Source organism: Colletotrichum fructicola (assembly GCF_000319635.2).
Source record: "Colletotrichum fructicola Nara gc5 chromosome Unknown KSG_Nara_v1_contig10, whole genome shotgun sequence".
NCBI lineage: Eukaryota > Fungi > Ascomycota > Sordariomycetes > Glomerellales > Glomerellaceae > Colletotrichum > Colletotrichum fructicola.
In genome coordinates, this window is record NW_027094060.1 from 545,907 (window position 1) to 563,701 (window position 17,795).

General features: G+C 54.5%; 5 protein-coding genes across 5 annotated transcripts; 3 read left to right on the plus strand and 2 right to left on the minus strand.

Annotated features, from left to right (window-relative positions):
• Positions 1-2,211: 2,211 nt before the first annotated feature.
• On the plus strand, positions 2,212-3,051 carry arsM (Arsenite methyltransferase; the record flags this gene model as incomplete). The annotated part of the gene is made up of 1 exon (XM_032020550.1): positions 2,212-3,051. The coding sequence occupies one exon, from the start codon at positions 2,212-2,214 to the stop codon at positions 3,049-3,051; it is 840 nt and encodes a 279-aa protein (XP_031882518.1).
• Positions 3,052-3,106: 55 nt separating this feature from the next.
• ACAD10 (Acyl-CoA dehydrogenase family member 10) lies at positions 3,107-4,131 on the minus strand (the record flags this gene model as incomplete). The annotated part of the gene is made up of 2 exons (XM_032020549.1): positions 3,107-3,913; positions 4,015-4,131. 2 exons carry the CDS (start codon positions 4,129-4,131, stop codon positions 3,107-3,109), a joined length of 924 nt encoding a protein of 307 aa, XP_031882519.1.
• Positions 4,132-4,558: 427 nt separating this feature from the next.
• rpl-5 (60S ribosomal protein uL18) lies at positions 4,559-5,743 on the plus strand (the record flags this gene model as incomplete). Its single annotated transcript, XM_032020547.1, has 3 exons — positions 4,559-4,561; positions 4,781-4,818; positions 4,885-5,743. The coding sequence occupies 3 exons, from the start codon at positions 4,559-4,561 to the stop codon at positions 5,741-5,743; spliced, it is 900 nt and encodes a 299-aa protein (XP_031882449.1).
• A 3,758-nt stretch (positions 5,744-9,501) lies between these two features.
• On the plus strand, positions 9,502-13,450 carry MHP1 (MAP-homologous protein 1; the record flags this gene model as incomplete). Its single annotated transcript, XM_032020546.1, has 3 exons — positions 9,502-9,556; positions 9,917-12,005; positions 12,055-13,450. 3 exons carry the CDS (start codon positions 9,502-9,504, stop codon positions 13,448-13,450), a joined length of 3,540 nt encoding a protein of 1,179 aa, XP_031882377.1.
• A 1,265-nt stretch (positions 13,451-14,715) lies between these two features.
• CGGC5_v015669 (uncharacterized protein) lies at positions 14,716-17,315 on the minus strand (the record flags this gene model as incomplete). Its single annotated transcript, XM_032020545.1, has 3 exons — positions 14,716-16,207; positions 16,259-17,167; positions 17,230-17,315. The coding sequence occupies 3 exons, from the start codon at positions 17,313-17,315 to the stop codon at positions 14,716-14,718; spliced, it is 2,487 nt and encodes an 828-aa protein (XP_031882376.1).
• Positions 17,316-17,795: the final 480 nt, after the last annotated feature.

Sequence of the window (17,795 nt, forward strand, 5' to 3'; positions counted from 1 at the left end):
GCAGCTGGTGTTTTGAAAATGTTGACTCGAGTTCCGCTGAGTTGAGTTGAAGCTTTAGTCGATTTCGGGTGATTTCTGGTATCCGCTTCTTGAGTTACCGCAGCACCGTGGCTCAGGGACGAGACCAGACGGCTTCTCCATTGTGTCACTTTCTCGGCAATCTGGTTCTGGTGATATCTTTTGCAGAGAACAAGAGAAGCGAGAGTCTCTAAATGATTGATCGCGCAGGTTATGCTTCCGCTTTCGACGATATTGAGCAGGACGGATGTAATCTGAGAGCGGGAGACTTTGCTTATTGGGTTACCACAAGTCGGCTTGTTCTTTGAATACCCTCGACAGGTGGTACAAGCATTGAATTGGGTGTCGAGACAGCGATAGAGCTCGTTGGTATTCCTCACCCATGATGTCTGAATGAGGGCCTCCATTGCAAATAATATTCAAGGCTTGATGTTGAGAACTAGCTCTTGTCGCAGGCTCCTTGATGTCGCAGCATTGCTATCATGGCCAATATCAGGCATTCTAGGTCATTTATAGGAGTTTGAGTGACGGGAAAGCCTCTTAGGAGGCCTCGGTAAGGCTTACAGGCCTGGGCCATAGCCACGCCACACTCCAACATGGCAGAGGTCATGGCAGAAGTCGTGCGCTGCAAATTGACAGCCAACTGGATGGAATCCTGGACAATACTTCCGTACTCTCATGTCCAACAACTTATGTATTAACTGGTCCTTTTAACCGTATCTGTCGTGATCTACGTCGTCCTGTTCCTACAGTCTTAGGTGTCGTCTGATCTGTTCTCATCGCTCAAGTAGTGAGTAATACTCGCCGGAACAGCGGACTTCATACCGTGACGGTACTTCGAGGTTCGAGAAGTCCATCGCCGCACATGCTGCGAGACCTCGATTTACAGCGTTTACTTCTGTGTGAATGTATTCCGAGAAAGAACTGAAGTGCTGGTGATAATGACCCAGCTAACGTCGTTGGAGATTCAGGCCTGTTCGCCATGTTGGCCGTTGACGGTATGAACACCGAAAAGAGGACTCAACGCCGACGATGAAACCCTCGGATCCAGTCTCTCGGGTCTGAAAATGGCGCAGCAGTATATATCAGCAAGCATGAAGCGAAGAACGACGGAGGAAAGTGGAAAAAGTCTTGCGGGTGATGGCGTGCGGAAGACTTGTCGTCGGCGGTTGCGGAGCGAATGAGAAGGTGTGCGCTGGACTTGGCACATCCATGGATGTGGTTCTGGTACTGTCTGCCAGCCGGTCAACGAAACGGCCACCGCCCAGGCAGTGCTGTGGACTCATTCATCGCCATAACTCGAGCTCTACGCCCTCAAAAGTCTGCTGCCGACAAGTAGAAATGGAAAATCGTTTTCCAAAAGCAGCGCCTTCCCGCCAGCAATGGTGATTGATCATGTCATCTCCTTTAATAGACAGATAGCGATCCGCTCGAGATTATGAATGGTCTTGAGCTATTCAAAAGCAGTCAACCTTCGCAGAAACTCAATCCATATCTGGAAAGAAAGAGTCGATCACAAATTTCACGAGAGAGAACAGGAATGCCCTGTTGGCGTGATGCGAACTTGGGTAGCGTTGGTGTCGGATAAGTGGCGAGCATCGATACGGATGGCGCAGACTCAAGTGGGCAAATCAAAGTCTTGCATTATAATAACTGTGCTTTTCGCGTGCTCCGATATCCCTCAACCTTCAGTAGACGATGTTGTCGTGCGTTTCAATGGCCCTATTTCTTCTTGCTTAGCTCAATGTTCTCGCGAATAGTCAACACTGAAAAGCAGCAGCACTCATTACTGACACTCATACAATCAATGATGCGACCCAGCCAGATCAGTGCGACCATTCATGTCAGGCTATGAACTTCTTCTCCAAATCGATAAAATCTAGGCGATGGAAATCCCGGCCGAGTACCGATTGACTTATGTCACATCCGGTGAGAGAGAGTAAACTGGTGAAGTAAGAACGCGTACACACAGATGCAAGTGTGCAGATCGTCAGATCGTGCGCCGGTGTAAGGCGCGTTTGAACAGTAATCCGGACTTTAAGGAGATAAAATCGATCTAGTAGCCACTGACATCACTGCTCCGCACCGGCTCAACATTTTCGAGAATTTACAAAACAGTCGACTCTCGGACTGGCCATCGACTTGGAATCCACAATATTCAAGGAAAACTTATACCTTGTGTTATCGCACAGCATGGACTTCGGATCCGAAACACAGGCCGCTTCTTCAAAGCGCATGTACACTGCGCGGGCCGACAACTATGAAAACTCATTTCATCCCGACTACACCAAGCGCTTCATGGCGCTCGCCGACGTCCAGCCGGGCGAGCGAGTTCTGATACTGGCTTGCGGTACCGGGCTTGAAATCTTCATTGCTGCGGAGCAAGTGGGAGAAGAGGGCGAGATTGTCGGCGTTGATATCACAGACGCAATGTTGGCCAAGGCAAGAGAGAAGAAAGAGCGTCTCAAGCCAAAAGCGGACATACACTTGTTCAACCACGACATAACGGACCTGGACGGGTTGATAGAACTCAAGGACAAGAAGTTCGACGTCATCATGTGCTCCAACGCATTTGTTCTGCTCGACAATCAAGAGCAGGTTGTCGCTTCGTGGAGGAAATACCTGAAGCCTGGTGGGCGGCTGCAGGTTGACATCACCCACGAGAACAACCTCAAGATCGGGCTTTTGCTAGAGCGCGCGGCGAATAGACTGGGAACCAGATTCCCTAGTAACAGGACGTGGATAAAGGATAGGAACTCATTCAAGAAGATCCTGGAGAAGGCCGGCTATACGGTGGAAAAGATCGAGTTGATGGACAAACTAACTGGTCAGGGTAGCACGTTCTACGGCATGGACCAAATTGACGAGCAATTTGACGGGATTATCAGCACGCCGTTGACAATCAACATGGCGAGGGACGAATTCAAGAACAAAGCCAGAGCACTGTTTCGGGAAGAATGGGAAAAGGATGCTGTCGATGGCAAAATTGAGAACGTCGATGCCCTGTATGTCTATGTAGCCCGGAATATGTAGGTCGCAAGGCTCTGTTAGTCTAATGCGAAACATGGAGATGTAATGTAATACATGTTTACAACTTAGCCTTGCCGCTTCCTTTCAGGTTTGGTTTAACAGGGACCTTTGGGTGATCTCCTTCTAACGCCAGACCCGTAGCCTTCTCAAGCTCTTCAACAGCCTCATATGTCCTGCCAAGGTGGACCTTGATGGTTCCAAACCCCTGCTTCTTAGCCTCCTTGAGGTTCTCGCCTATGTCATCGAGGAAGAGAATATCGTCTGGCTTGACCCCATCGGCCCAGCCCAAGGCCCGGCCTCTCTCGGAGTCTGCGTTCTTGATCGCATACTCATTGACAGTCTTCACAGCAAGTTGATATATCCTCGGGTCAGGTTTTCGAAGGCCGACATGCGCTGACGAAATGAAGACGTCAAAGAGACTGCGGACAGGGTGATCGAGAAAGTCCTTCGTCCATAATTTGTGCCCTTCCGGGAAGACGACGGTGTTGCTCAGAGCGGCAAGAATGTATTTACCGCTGGCTTTCAGATTCTTCAACGCTGGGTACATCCATGGATCCGGGGGGATCGAGTTGGTCATCATGGTGTTGAATAAATACTCTCCATCAATGTCTGGCACAGGCGGGACCTCCTTTGATAATGATGGGTTCTTGGCTTGCTGTGCAGTGTAAAATGCCACCCAACGACCTTGATCGTGAAGATCTTTGGTAAAACCTTCAAAGAAGGCCTTATCCATAGGGATTGAGCCCGTTTCCAGACGGTGCCAGAAACCGGTCGGGCTCGTCTTGGAGATGGAGTAGTTGACCCATCCTGGCGGGATGCCGAGACTGAGCTCGTAGTCGAGAATGGATTGGAAGGGCGAGACCACCTAGTGAGTGTCAGGTAAACCAATTGACCTCATCGCCATGCAGTCGCAATTCCAAGACCGCCGATGAGTGCGACGACTGAAGAGATGAGAGGGTCACTTACACACACCCCGCCAATGTCGAAGAGGAGGACCTTGGGCTGCTTGGATCCAGTCATGCTGTCTACGGCTTCAAGCACATGATCAACAAAGAAGGTGTCTGATCCCTCGAAGGACTCCATGTTATTGAGAAAGCGAGATGTGCACTATCTACTTGTACCACGACTCAGCGCGTCGCTCTGGAGGCGGAGACGGTTGATCGGGGCCGAAACCTGGGGGAAGCTCGACCCCCACCTCGGTGACAATTCCCGTGGACCTCGGCAGTAGCACCAAATTGACAATCCACTACGGACTCCCTGCTAGCGGGTCTCTCCACGTGACTCGTGACTGACCAAAGTCCGCCGGTCCCGTGACTCGTCCCCGACCAGCTTCGCAGACGACCGGCAGGCGCGATTGGTAGTGGGGCACTCGCTAGGGCTGCCAAAAATCGCCCACACAAATTTATCACGGAAGGAAGGTCTCGAAAGTTTCCCTCCGATCGACAACCCACGACAACACCAAAAATCGACAATTAGCTGAGCCAACCGCCCGCCAGCCAATACCGTCAAGATGGTAAGTTGAGACAACTCACACCATTTCTTCGATATCGAAGCGAAGACGACTACGACTACACTCTGCCACAATGTATTTTGATGAAAATCAAATGAATTTGGCATGGCCCTAGCTGCAGGCAGAAATGTCTCTTGGGGAAAGGAGTCAAAGCAAGATGCTTCGGATCGAGGGCCAAATCTGAAGCGCAAATTGCTGACTCGGGATTTTCAATCGTGACAGGCCTTCCACAAGTTGGTGAAGAACAGCGCGTACTACAGGTTAGTTCTCAATTGGCATTCGCGACAAATTGTGCGCACAATGTACTGACCCGAACCTCGCAACAGCCGCTTCCAGACCAAGTACAAGCGCAGACAGCAGGGCAAGACCGACTACTATGCCCGCAAGCGTCTGATCACCCAGGCCAAGAACAAGTACGGTGCCCCCAAGTACCGTCTTGTGGTCCGCTTCACCAACCGCGACATCATCATGCAAATCGTCACCTCCGAGATCTCTGGCGACAAGGTCTTCGTCGCCGCCTACGCCCACGAGCTTCCCGCCTACGGCATCACCCACGGTCTTACCAACTGGGCTGCCGCCTACGCCACCGGTCTCCTGATCGCCCGCCGTGCCCTCTCCAAGCTCGGCATCGACAAGGACTTCACTGGTGTCGAGGAGGCCGATGGTGAGTACACCCTCACCGAGGCGATCGAGACCGACGATGGTGAGCGCCGCCCCTTCAAGGCCTTCCTTGACGTCGGTCTTCACCGCACCTCCACCGGTGCCCGTGTCTTCGGCGCCATGAAGGGTGCCTCTGACGGTGGCATCTTCGTCCCCCACTCCGAGAAGCGTTTCCCTGGTTACGACATCGAGACCAAGGAGCTCGACGCCGAGACCCTGAAGAACTACATCTTCGGTGGCCACGTTGCCGAGTACATGGAGACCCTCGCCGACGACGACGAGGAGCGCTTCAAGTCCCAGTTCCAGCAGTACATTGACGACGACGTCGAGGCTGACGGCCTTGAGGACCTCTACACCGAGGCCCACGCCGCCATCCGCGCCGACCCCTGGAAGAAGCCCGAGGGCTCCAAGAAGACCAAGGAGGAGTGGAAGGCTGAGTCCAAGAAGTTCAAGGTCCAGCGCCTGACCAAGCAGGAGAAGGAGGAGCGCGTCAAGCAGCGCATCGCCGAGCTCCGTGAGGAGTAAGCTTGTTGTATCTAGCGGTTAAAAATCCATTCACGCGTGGGGACATCAGGGCATTTTGACGTTTTGGCATGACTTTTTTCTCAAGTCTCTCGGAGTTATGAGGCAAACAAAATCCGGAAGGGGATTATGATGGGTCAAGGGAAAGGAACTCTAACACAATTCAATGAGAATATCCCAAATGCCATACGTCAACCATTGAAGTCGATATAAAAACGACCAACAGCGTGAGACATGAACCGTGGCTAACCGACTTGGCTACCGTAGTGGTGTGTGTGCCGGCCACAACGACGGTGCGACGGCGAATGCTTGAATCCTCGCTAAGGCATCCCAAGGCATGGTGGTTGACCGGCGGCCTAGCTTGGTCTGATCGGACCTGGCTGGGCTTCGAGGAGGTTGCACCGAGACGAGGTTTAGGCGTGTGCTGAGGCCAAGACCAGGGCACGAGACCCCGCATAGGAGCACCAATGATATCAGATCACGCCAGGGAAATGGTGAAAAATGACGATCTAGGTCGAGAATCAAGAGATGGCATCTGCGGGTTTTTTTTTTCTCTCTGTTCCCTGCCTCACAACTTCCGGGGTCGGAGGGCACCGGAATGGCACCAGCGGCAATGGTTCAATATCGTGCTTTTAGCCTTATGGATCTGGCGGGGGCTGGCGGTCGATGATGTCGGAATGGCCAGTTAAAGGACGATTGAAACCGAGTGCCTTAAGGCTTGTGTCTCGCCTAACCCCCTTGGACGCGATGCTGCTACTGCAAGGCAGAGGAGTGATGCGAAGGGGTTGAGAGGGCCAGGCCCACAAAGTGTCCGAAAAGCGTTGATGGCGACATGAGGTAAAAGAGAGGGTCCGCGGCATGTGAGTTGCTCGATTTGAGGGATTGAGAGGCCAAATGGTTGCACAACAAGGCACATCTCGTCAGTTCGCGCGCGGGAATTACGGGATGGACGGAGGGTACGGCGGCGGCGGGGTGGAGGGACCCAGGAAACGGTTTTCCCACCAAGCCCCGAAGCACATCATCTCATGGAGCGAAAAGAGGAAAGGCGTCTGTGTCTGTTGGGTTGTCTTCGGGGCAATTGTGCGAAGAGCCATTGGCATTGCTGCAGAACGAGAGAAGAGAGCCCACCGTCCCCTACCCTTCCCGGGCGACTTGCAGGGTTGATGGTGGATGATCCAATTGTTTTTTTTCTGGCGGTGTCCGGCCGTCTTCTTTTAGAAGGGAGGGGGACACCGCTGGATGGGAGCAGGGGAGACCCTCAAGGGCCAACCGCGATGTCCGCTTCTCAGGAAGCGAGGCGGCCCCCGTGATCTCGCGATGCTCAGGGGGCGGTCAGTCAGTCGACCAGAGACTCCGAGTCGAATGTAAAGTGGCCCATGTGCATTTGTACGGGATTGAGTTACCTTAGTCGCAGACAGCAAGTCGTTATCCAGGGACCGGTTCTTTGTCAGTTAATGCAAACGTGGAGAGGCATCTGGACCCTGAATCGCCCTCGCCCGCAAGGCGCCGCCATGGCTAGCGGAGGGCTCAGCTACAGCTGCAATGGGCAAGTGCGAACTCTGTTTGTACAGCAGAAATTCGTTGGAGGCTTGTTGCATGCTTGTTGGCAGCGTGGCGGCGTGTCGTGCCTCAGGACTGGAACCCAGAGGCGAGCCTCGAGGACGGCGTGAGACGAGATCAAGGCTGGGAGAGGCGTAGCGGGCTGTAAGGCAGAGGAAGCTAAGACATGTAGGGCGAGTGTAGGTTGGACGAGGAGGATAGATTAATAAGAGCCTTGCTTCTTTGAGATCATCCACGTCTCGCGACCTGAGGTGTTGTAAGGTGACAGTGCAGTAGCGTGCGGTTCTAGTGATAGGTTGCATTCTGCAAGACGGCCGGAGACGGGGACCGATGCGGATGAGCCCAGACCTTGGGTACGATTCGGTGCCTCTGGTGAGTGTGAGACGAAGCACAGCGTCGCTGTCTTCGACTCGAGGATGCGAGGATGCGAGTCGTCAAGACAGCACAAGTTGGAGGAGGGGTTCGTCCGCTTCTTGGAAATGATTGCCCTCCACTGACTGAGCATTGGCACTGGCACTGGCACTGGCACTGGCACTGGCACTGGCACTGGCACTGGCACTGGCACTGGCACTGGCACTGGCGGCGGCACTGGCACTGGCACTGGCACTGGCGGCGGCAGCAGGTGAGCGGTCATACCCACGGTCCACGGCTTTTCTGACGTTGCCAAACCCCGCTGGGCAGTGGGGGCGAACGGCAGTGTCGTCCAACCAGAAGACGGTGGAAGCAATCCACTGGCCACCTGTTGACGGCAGCTCAGCGGAGGGTCCACGGGTCACCTACAGGTAGGTAGGTAGGTAGGTACAGGCTAGGACCTGGAGGAGCCCGGAGTACCTAAGGACCACCAGCCAATGCCTGCCATCCAACCGTCGCTCTCGCTGTCGCCGGTGTTTTCTCGCCGTGTGCTAGAGACTTTGGGGGGCAGTAGGGTTGGCGGTGCTGCTAGCGCTAGCTGCAACCTCCGGATCGCGCCCAGCTCGATCTAGGTCTATTAGACATCCAATGCGTTGCTATTGTAAGCGGGAGGCGATCTGGCTTGTCGCCTCAGCCGGAGGGCGGCTCACGTCAGTTGCTCCTAAAGCTGGGAGTGAAGACGGCTTTGTGTCAATCCCGTCCAGTAGCTTCAGGAGCGTACCCAAAGTAGACAGGGAAAGGATGGAGAGTGCCGGACGGGCGAAGAAGCAGAAGAAGAAAAGAAGGGAGAAAAAGTGGCCGATGTTATGGCATGATCAAGTCCGTCCGATGGTGGTGTTGCCGCGGGACTTCCCACCGGGCCAGGACCAGCATCTGTCAGCCGGATTGACATGAGGATTTTGATTACCATAATCAGAGTAATAAGTAATTAAAGGAGCCCAAGGCATCCGGTGAAATGTTATGTTTTGCGAGCGAGCATGCCCGGTGCCGACGAGAGCTTATTCGCAAGTCTCAGTGCCGTCCGTGATTGTGCGAGAATAAGGCTCGCAGGACGAGTGAAAGCCAAGGCGTGCTGTCTCCAATCTGGGCCATGGCGCTGCCCATCTCCTGCCAATGACGAGATGCCTCTCCTCTAAAAAGGTTAATGAACCCCGCTAAAGCTGCCACGTCCGGCCTTTCCTTCCACGCATTAGAAGAAGTGAAGTGCCCGGAATACTGGTGAGGTGCGTACCTATTCGTGCCTTGTTGGAGTGCAGTACCTGACGGACGCCGCAAGGAATCCATCAATCCACGCCAGGGAAGACGAGCTGAAGGGAAACGATACGCAGACGCAGACACAGACAACAACACGTCTCGCGGTGGTGCTTCCCTCCTCCATCCCAGTGCCTCCTTCCTTCCTTGCTTCCCTCCTCATCCTACCTACTCCTCCTCCTCCTCCTGCTGCTGCTGCTGCTGGCACTGCTGCCGTCCCGCATCTACGTACCGAGAGGAGAGAGCCACCACACCCATCCCGTCCCACGGTTCCCAGGGTCCGGGGATCAAGTGAATAACGAAGTACCCTCCACCTCCCGCCCTCTTTCGCATTCAGCAAAAAGTCACCCGCCCGCCGGGGCTGAACGCACCTCGTCTCTTCCATCACCTTCCTCTGTCTCCCCGAAAGTCAACCTCCACTGCTTCCTCCCTCCGGCGAACATCCTCCTCGCCTCCAGCCGGACGACCTCGTCTTCTTGGCCCGTTGCGGCCCTCCGTTCACCTCTACGCCTAGTCTTGATATCTTTGCGACATACAATATGGAGCAGGTTCATGGAGTAGATGTTAGCTGGATGACCCACGGCTCTCCAAAAGGTACGCAATCATGTCCCATCTGACCTCATTTTCCAGGGCAGTTGGTGCTTGCCCCCAGTCGCAAATCGCCCGCCCAGTCACCCAGTCACACTCGTCGCTCGCTGCTCGCCTATGCCAGGCCAGCCGCCCAGAGCCTACCGCGCCCGCATCCGCATCCCACCCAGCAGCCCAGTCGGCCCAGATAAGCAGCACCCGGCCTGCGACCGCTTGCCACTGGATGCCGCATCTCTGGGTCTGGCGCCCGCTGCTTATATCCAAGAACCCGTCACTTCCCGCGACTTCTGCTCCTCATTCTCGCTCATCTTGTCTTTGAACCAAACATACAAACCTCCGGTTACTAATCCGCAATGCGACTCACAGACAAGGCGCTGAAGCCTTCTACAGCACGGCGATCCTCGACATCCACCCCTCGAGAGATACCAACCCCTGCCTCTCCGACCGCCGGCCAGCCTCCCGTCAACGGCGACGGAAACACCAATGGCACGACGACAGACGCCACAAAAGGTTCAACAGAAGGCGCGAAGCCTATTCCTGTGGGACGTCCTCCCATAGGCAGAAGCCCGTCGAACGAGAAGTCGGGTCCCAACGGCACTCCGCCCACCCGCCGCAACTCGTGGTTTTCCAACATTTCTTCCAAGTTTTCCTCTTCTCCGAACAACAATAACGCGCAAGCGAACCAACAGCCCCAGAACACTCCCCCAAAGGACTCCGGTCCGGTGCCTCCGAAGGCGACTCCTGCGAAGAATGCAGTGCTCCCGCACGCTGCCAAGTACGATGGGGACCAGCCATACACACCAGCGCCTCCCGGCCGCGGCCAGGCCGGCTTCCTCGGAGTCTTTCGCCGATTGTCTTCCTCGGGCGGTGTTTTGGGACCAGGCGCGAAGGGCACCCACGGTTTGGTCGAGCGAAAGGTGCTGAATGTTGACCGCAATCGCGAGCGCTGTCAGATTTCGGACTTGCATCAGGCGAAACTTCGAAGGGTCGCATTCAGCGTCGATGTTGAAATTGCGCCAATGCCAAAGTATGTCGATACGGATACGCCAGCGAAGAAGCCCCTTGAGAAGTCGAAGACCCGGAAAGTGACAGAAAAGGGTGAGGGTGAGGCGCTCAAGAACCCAAAGTCGCTCGAGGAACAAAAGGAGCGCGATGGAGTCATCCACGAAACAGGCGAGCCCGTACCCAAGGAGCCAGAAAGGGAAGGAACCGACTCGGCCCAGGAAAAGAAGGGCGGCGAAGTTACCACTGCAAACCCACCCACGGAAAACAAGGAGAAGGATACCAAGAAGAAGGAGAAGAAAAAGAAGAGCGAAGAGGAGAGGAAAGCTAGGAAAGAGAAGAAGAGGAAACAAGCCGAGGCCAATGGCACGATCCCAATGGAGATTCATGTCGACGACAGCGACTCTTCCAGCGAAGGCACGCCAGCTGCAACACCAAAGACAACAGCATCTCCCACGACAAACCCGGTTAGGATATACCGGCGCTGTTGCCAGTTGAGAGAAACGCCCATCCTTAAGAAGATCACCGAGCAGCTGAGCAGCCCTTCAAATTGCTCATCCGACATCGGCATGGTGCAAAAGCTGGATCTCACAGGCTACTGGCTCCAGCTGCCAGACCTCGTCACTTTGGGAGACTATCTAGCCGTCGTCCCGGTCAAGGAGCTCATTTTGGAGAACTGTGGCCTTTCAGACGAGGGATTGAGAGTCATCCTCGCCGGCCTGCTGGCTACAAAGAAGCCCGAATCTAGGCGGCGGAAGCACACCCAACCTGATGGCCTCACAATCCAGGGAGGATTCGTCGAACGCCTTGTTCTCAAGAACAATAAGATCGGACCCGAAGGCTGGAAGCACATTTGCCTCTTCATCTACCTCTGCCGAACGCTCAAATTTCTCGATGTATCCACCATCCCCTTTCCTCGACCCCCGGCATCAACTCAAAACGGAAATGGTCACAGTCATCACTTGCTGCGGCATTCCAATGATGAGCGACCCCAGAACATCGCAGCAACACTCTTCTCCAAGGCTATTGGTGAAAGATTGGCTGGGTCCACACTTGAGCTCGTCAATTTAGGAGAGACCAACCTGAATTCGGATGACCTTGGAGTGATAATCGATGGTATCAACCAGTGCGGCGTCAAACGTCTGGGCCTTGCTCACAACAATATTGATGACAAGGGCCTGCAACACGTTGCCAGATACCTCTCCCAGAGCTTTTGCGAGGGCCTGGATCTTGGCGGCAATGATCTCCGAGATCACATGGACGTGATTGCGAACGCGATCTCAGAAAAGGATTCTTTGTGGGCACTCAGTCTGGCTGAATGCAATCTGAAGCCCGGTTCACTTTGCAAAATCTTCCCCGCGCTTGCGCAGCTCAAGGACTTTCGCTTTATCGACCTTTCTCACAATCGGGATCTATGCAAATCTGATCCCAGTGCTATTGGTCTCTTGCGCAAGTAAGTTGTGTCCACTCAACCATGGCTGATAATTACTAACAATCTCCAGATACATACCGAAGCTCAATGGCTTGCGTCGCATCCACCTAGCCGATGTTGCCATGACTTCTGAGCAGGCAATCGCTCTCACAGAGATCCTTCCCGAGGCGAAGCTACTAGCACACATTAGTTTCCTTGAGAATCCAGAGTTGGTCAAGCTTACGGATGCCAAGACTGAGGAGACTCAGGAAGAAGCATGCGCCTTGTATGCATCCTTCTTGGCTGCCACACGAGTCTCCAAGTCGATCGTGTGTGTCGACATTGATCCTCCTAGCGACAACTCTGGCGAGATTGTCAAGGCTTTGGCCAAACAGGTTGTGGCATATTGCTTGCGGAACATGGATCGCTTCCCCATGGGAGACATCAGCAATGTTATATCCACGGTTCTGGCCGAGACTCAAGGGCCTCAACCTGGTGGCCCAATTCCTCCTTACCCCGATGTGCTTGCACACTTGGTTGGCCACGACGTGCTGAGAGACGATTCCTCAGACAACGAGTCGGCCCCGGATGATGACTACGTCATCGGTGGAACGGGAGTTGTCAAGGCCCTTACGTGCTGCCTGAAGAACAGAGGAGATGAGTCGAGAAGACAGTCTGGCGAGTTCATCCGAGACTTTGAAGATGGCGTGCCAGTGCCGGCAAGCCCTCGACCGAAGCTTCCTCCTGGAAAGGCCAAAGACATGTCGAAGCATCTCCTTGCAAGCGCTCGCAAGATTCGCCAGCGATTGCAGCCTGCCTTGTCAAAGGCTAGGGTCAACCCTGAAGAAGATGAACACAACTTGCGCAAGTTGATGTTCCTCGACACCACACTGGCCAATATTATCAAGCGATTCGAGGATGAGTTCCCCGACACTCGAGTGTCGACCGACGAAGCCTCGGAAAGCACAATGCCCAGCCAAAGCGATCGGCTGGGCACATCATTGTCCTCTACCGAAGACCCTGACCAAGGAACTATTCCTTCAGATCCCGAAGATGAGACTGGCTTGCAAGTCCGACCTGGTCTGCCGCGCACGAACTCTACGTTGTCGCATACGTCCAAGGCGCTCATTGAGGAAGAAGGCAGAATTCACAGAACTGGTCACAAGATTCGCTCCGGCATCATCAAGCCTGAATACTATGGCTTGCTCAGCGGCGTACTTGAGGTCGGCCTCGATCCCAAGCATACCGCCATGCTTCACCAGATGATCGAAGAGATTGATGACGCGGATTTGACTGAGAAGGTTGAGCAGAAGGGTATCATGCGCGTTTTCCACGAGGACCGCGATCAAGTCCGTGAAGGACTGCGGGCATTGGATCCTTTGCATTGGGATCGCTTCGTCGAGAGTCAGGAGAAAGCAAGGGGGAACGTCAAGTCGAGCATATCGAATGCAGTCAAGCCGGCCGACGAGGTTGCTGTTGAGGACTGAGCTTGAAGCGACGTCGTCGCCCAACACTATGAGCGGTATTTCACCGCATTTTGTACGAATAATTTACTTAACATGAATTGTTGGATGGGGGACTTTCGAAACAGCAAGAAGCAAGCATAGGCGTACCGCGAGAAGGGACTTCATCGCACAGAACTTTTTCTTTTTTCCTTCTACCATTTTCCCCTTCTTCCCGCGGAAGACTTTGCGGACACAACACGTCCATTTTTCTGATACCAATAGCTCGGGAACCAGTGGATAGATCTGCCAACCCCCCGTGACAAAAGTTGCATCTAGGCAGACGAGGGAAACAAATGACGAGACGGGACACAGTCGCTACTGGAACTCCTGTATTGTACACTAGTACCTCCCTAGCGAAATCATCGCACATTTTCGCCCTCTTGAGGGCGAGGAGGCCGCCGGGTTATGACGCGCCGAAATCGTTCTGATTCTGTGATATGTCGTGTATTCTCTCTCTCGATATTTTTTCTCTTGCCTGCATCTCGTTGACACGGGTGCTCAGGATTTTCTTCTCAAGTTTGAGAGACGGGGTTGAAGAACAACGTCCAGGAAGGTCGCAGTAATTGGGCTTCTTGTCTTCGCACAAGATACAGCCACATTTTTGGCGGCTATAGTGTGTAACCAGGAAACGCTCGTTCCCGCATTCACTCCGCCGGCACGCATCAGATGCAAACATAGGTTTGATGCTTAAAAGGTGTAGAAATCACATTTTGACATTGAAGCTCCGATTGAAACTCTCATCGCCACATCCAGGGGCGGCATCTGTACGTGTTTGTCCTTCCCGTCCTTCGTTGGTCGTTTCCCGTTTCCCAAACCAAAACACTAGGGTATAAGCTACTACAATGATCCGACCCATCCCAAATCCGCACGTAACAAACATCTCCTTTTTTTTCCCCATCTCTATTTCCGACCAAACTACTCCTTCTCTTGAGTGGTTGTCGCCGTACCGTCGCGTTCATGCGTGAAACCCCATCCCCGATTAACACCATTAAAATGCATGCATACTTTTCCCACCTGAAAAACCGACTCGCCACTCCGTGTTTTTGGTTTGCGATGCAGAAAGAGGAGTGGTCCAGTCATCCTAATAGATGAACCCACTGGAACCGAAAAAATATGTACAGCCGAATAGAAACAACAATAGACAATGATGTATGATGATAGATGCCGGCCTCCCCAAAAAGGGGGAAGGAGAACAGAAAAAAAGCAAACGAGAAAAAAATCATGAACAAGCGTGTGTGTGTGTCCTGTTAAGCATAGCTCCTGACAGGATTGAGAACAGTGACGGGCAAACTCGAAAACGTCGCGTGCCCGACGTTCGTTCCCTCGCCCTCAGCGACGACACCCCAGGCAACCTCGCGGCAGGCGGCGCCAACGTCGCCGGGGGAGCGGTGGCACCTGGCGCTGATGACGGCGGAGCAGCTCCCTCCCTTGAGGACGAGTGGGTTGCCGGACGGGTCGCCGTCGACCCGCGTGGGCGTGGGATCCGCGCGGCGGAGACCGAGACCGAGGACGAGGCCCGCGATGATGACGAGGAGCGCGAGGAGGGCCAGGAGCCCGACGCCGCTGAAACCGACGCCGTTGATGGGGGCGGGGAAGTCTGCGTCCTTGGCGGCGGGGAGGGAGTCGACGGAGATCATCACTACCGACTGGCTGAGGACGAAGCCTGCGGCGGCGAAGAGGACGAGGAGGAGCCAGGAGAAGGGGCGCGGTAGGGTGAGGTAGAGGCTTGTTGTTTGCGCGCCGAGGGGTCGGCCGGAGCTGACACGGAGGGGGAGGGTCAGGCCGGGGAGGGCGTACTGGCTCAGCTCGTGCGAGAGGAAGTAGGAGGACAGGAGGATGTTGGTGGTGAGGTAGAGGACGGCGACGAGGAGGTGAGGAAGAGCCGCGACGAGGGCGAAGCCTGCGCGGGCGGCTCCATTTGGGAGAATGTACAGCTGGTGGTCCGGAGCGTGGCCGAAGGCGCTGAGACTGGCTGATGTATCTTGGCTCAATGAAATCGCCAGCGCCGCGGCGGCAAGGCCTATAGGCGCGGCCCAGGTGAGGAACCAGGCAGCCCAGAGGGAGAGGCTGGGGGTCTGGAACCAGAAATGTTCCTTGGAAGTCCAGTACTTGGCTTCATTGTAGCCCCAGCGGCCTTGGGTGACGTCCTTCTTGTCGAGGAGGCAGGAGGCTTTGGTGGTGTGGTCTGGGTGGGTGATGAAGGATGCGAGGGCATCGCCGAGCGTCACGAGAGGCTCGAAGCCGGTGAAGAAGTACACCGCGCCAATGGCAGAGACGGAGACGAGGTTGAGGATTGCAATGACGCCAAGCAGGGAGCCGTTGAGGATTACTGAGCAAGATTCGCGTGACTCGGGCCGGGCGAGGCAGTACTCGGCGGTTGTGTCGTTGATCTTGATGGAGGAAGGGTTCGTCGGGTCAACGAATTGAGAGAGCGAGGAGCCTGATTTCGCCGTCTGGACGAGGGAGTTACTGGTTGAGGCAGAATCCGTGACCAGCAATACGGCGCTGAAGTCGCCCTGGTACACACCTCCAAATTCGTTCAGACAGTCGGCAATGGTGATATTCGTCAGGTTGTTCTGGGATGCCTGGGTCTGCAGGGTCAGGATGTCGGATCTCGAGAGTCCGCCGGCGTTCGTCGCAGATGCATTGCTGAACTGGCCGGAGGAAAGGAAGCTCGGGGTGACGAAAAGGATTTGGTGGGCGAATCCCGGCATTGTTGTAAAAATTACAGCATTATATCTAATGACGGTCAGCACACGTACTTGAAAGTAAACAATAGTTATGACGGACATTACTTGGGTGCTGACGGCCGTCATCATAATGATGACCGCCATGACAACCCTGGGTTTGGAAATGAAACGCAGGTTCCTAAAGGAAGGAACGCCAATGTGGAGCCAACGATGCTCCTCGTGAGCCATTTCGACCTCGGTGCGTGTCGGGCTGCTAAGTACTTGAAAGAAGTAGTTGGCTGTCGCGAGAAGGATGATGACGATGACGTTGATGGCCACGGAGAGTCCGATCTTGATCTCATCTGCCTTGGAGCAGGATCCTTCGTACACTCTGCTCTCTCCCCGGACCATTCCGACAACTACCAGCGCCAGGACCAGGCAGACGATGGCGACAATGAGGATGATGAAGCCAATGACGATGTTCACTGCGATGCCGGCCCTCCACCCCGACTTCATTCTGCTGAAAGTACCCTGGCCGCCGCGCTTCCCTCCTGGAGGCATCATCCGCTCCAGATCTTCGCTCGCTGACGCTGTCGACATGCTGTGTGTTGTCGCCTCATCGTAGAATCCTTCTCCTTGATAGCGTTCCGCCGCTTGTGCTGCCAGTTCGCCCCCTTCCGTCTGTCTCTTTTTCTCCTCCCTTTTCCTTGCCATGGTCTCTGGTGTTTCTCCTCTGATGTAGTTGACGATATAGTCGGGAACGATATTTTCGAGAATTGTTGCTGTGGAACTACGCTTGCCCGGAGCCCATGTTGCCCTCCTCGGTGGCTCCCGCTCCCGCTCCAACGGAAAACTTGGCCCTAGACTCGGGCCTGGAAAGCTTCCTGTGAAGCCGGTGAACGGCCTTGATGAGGCGACGTCGGACGCGGAACTCTGATGGCGGAGAAAAGGCCATTGCACCGTTTGTCTGCTGACTGTGCTCTGCCGTTGCTCCTGTTCGGTGAGTTCTCTGATCTCTTGGTGTGGGACTCTATGCTGCATGTAAGTCCGCATTCAAGGTTTTAGGCCGCATCTGTCAGTAGTAGACTGTACCTTTCTACTCTCTCGACTTGCCCTTCCTCGTCCCAAGTATATCTGTAGGACGGCCCATGATCTCGTGGTGGAATTACAACCTCCATGACCTCGCGGAGGAGCGCAGCGCAGATAGTTGTGCGCGGCAGTTCGACATGAAGGGATTAAAAAGAAGAAAAATTGAGGGTGGATATGAATATGGGTAAAGAGGGGGGAAACTGTCTGATCAGGTCGATCAGTGCGGTCGGTACAAGACGACAGAAGCAAGAGCCGAAGGAGTGAAGGCACTTGCAGCTTTCGTCTCGTCTAGAAAAGAGACAAAACAGAATAGAGTTTTAGAGTGACGTGCAGCTGACACGTTTGGTGAAGGAGACGGAAGAGGGAGAAAAAGGCACCCATGGCCGAGCGCCAGGGTTTGCGATCGTCTTGTATATGTCGGAGGGCTCGTCCGTCCGACCTTTTCTCATACGGCGGGCCTTGGTGCGATTGCGGGAGAGGCGGCCCTGACAAGGGCACAACGCAGGTGGATGGGGAGCCACCGATTATTGGACTAAAGCCCATGGCAGATCATGAACAGGGAATGGTCC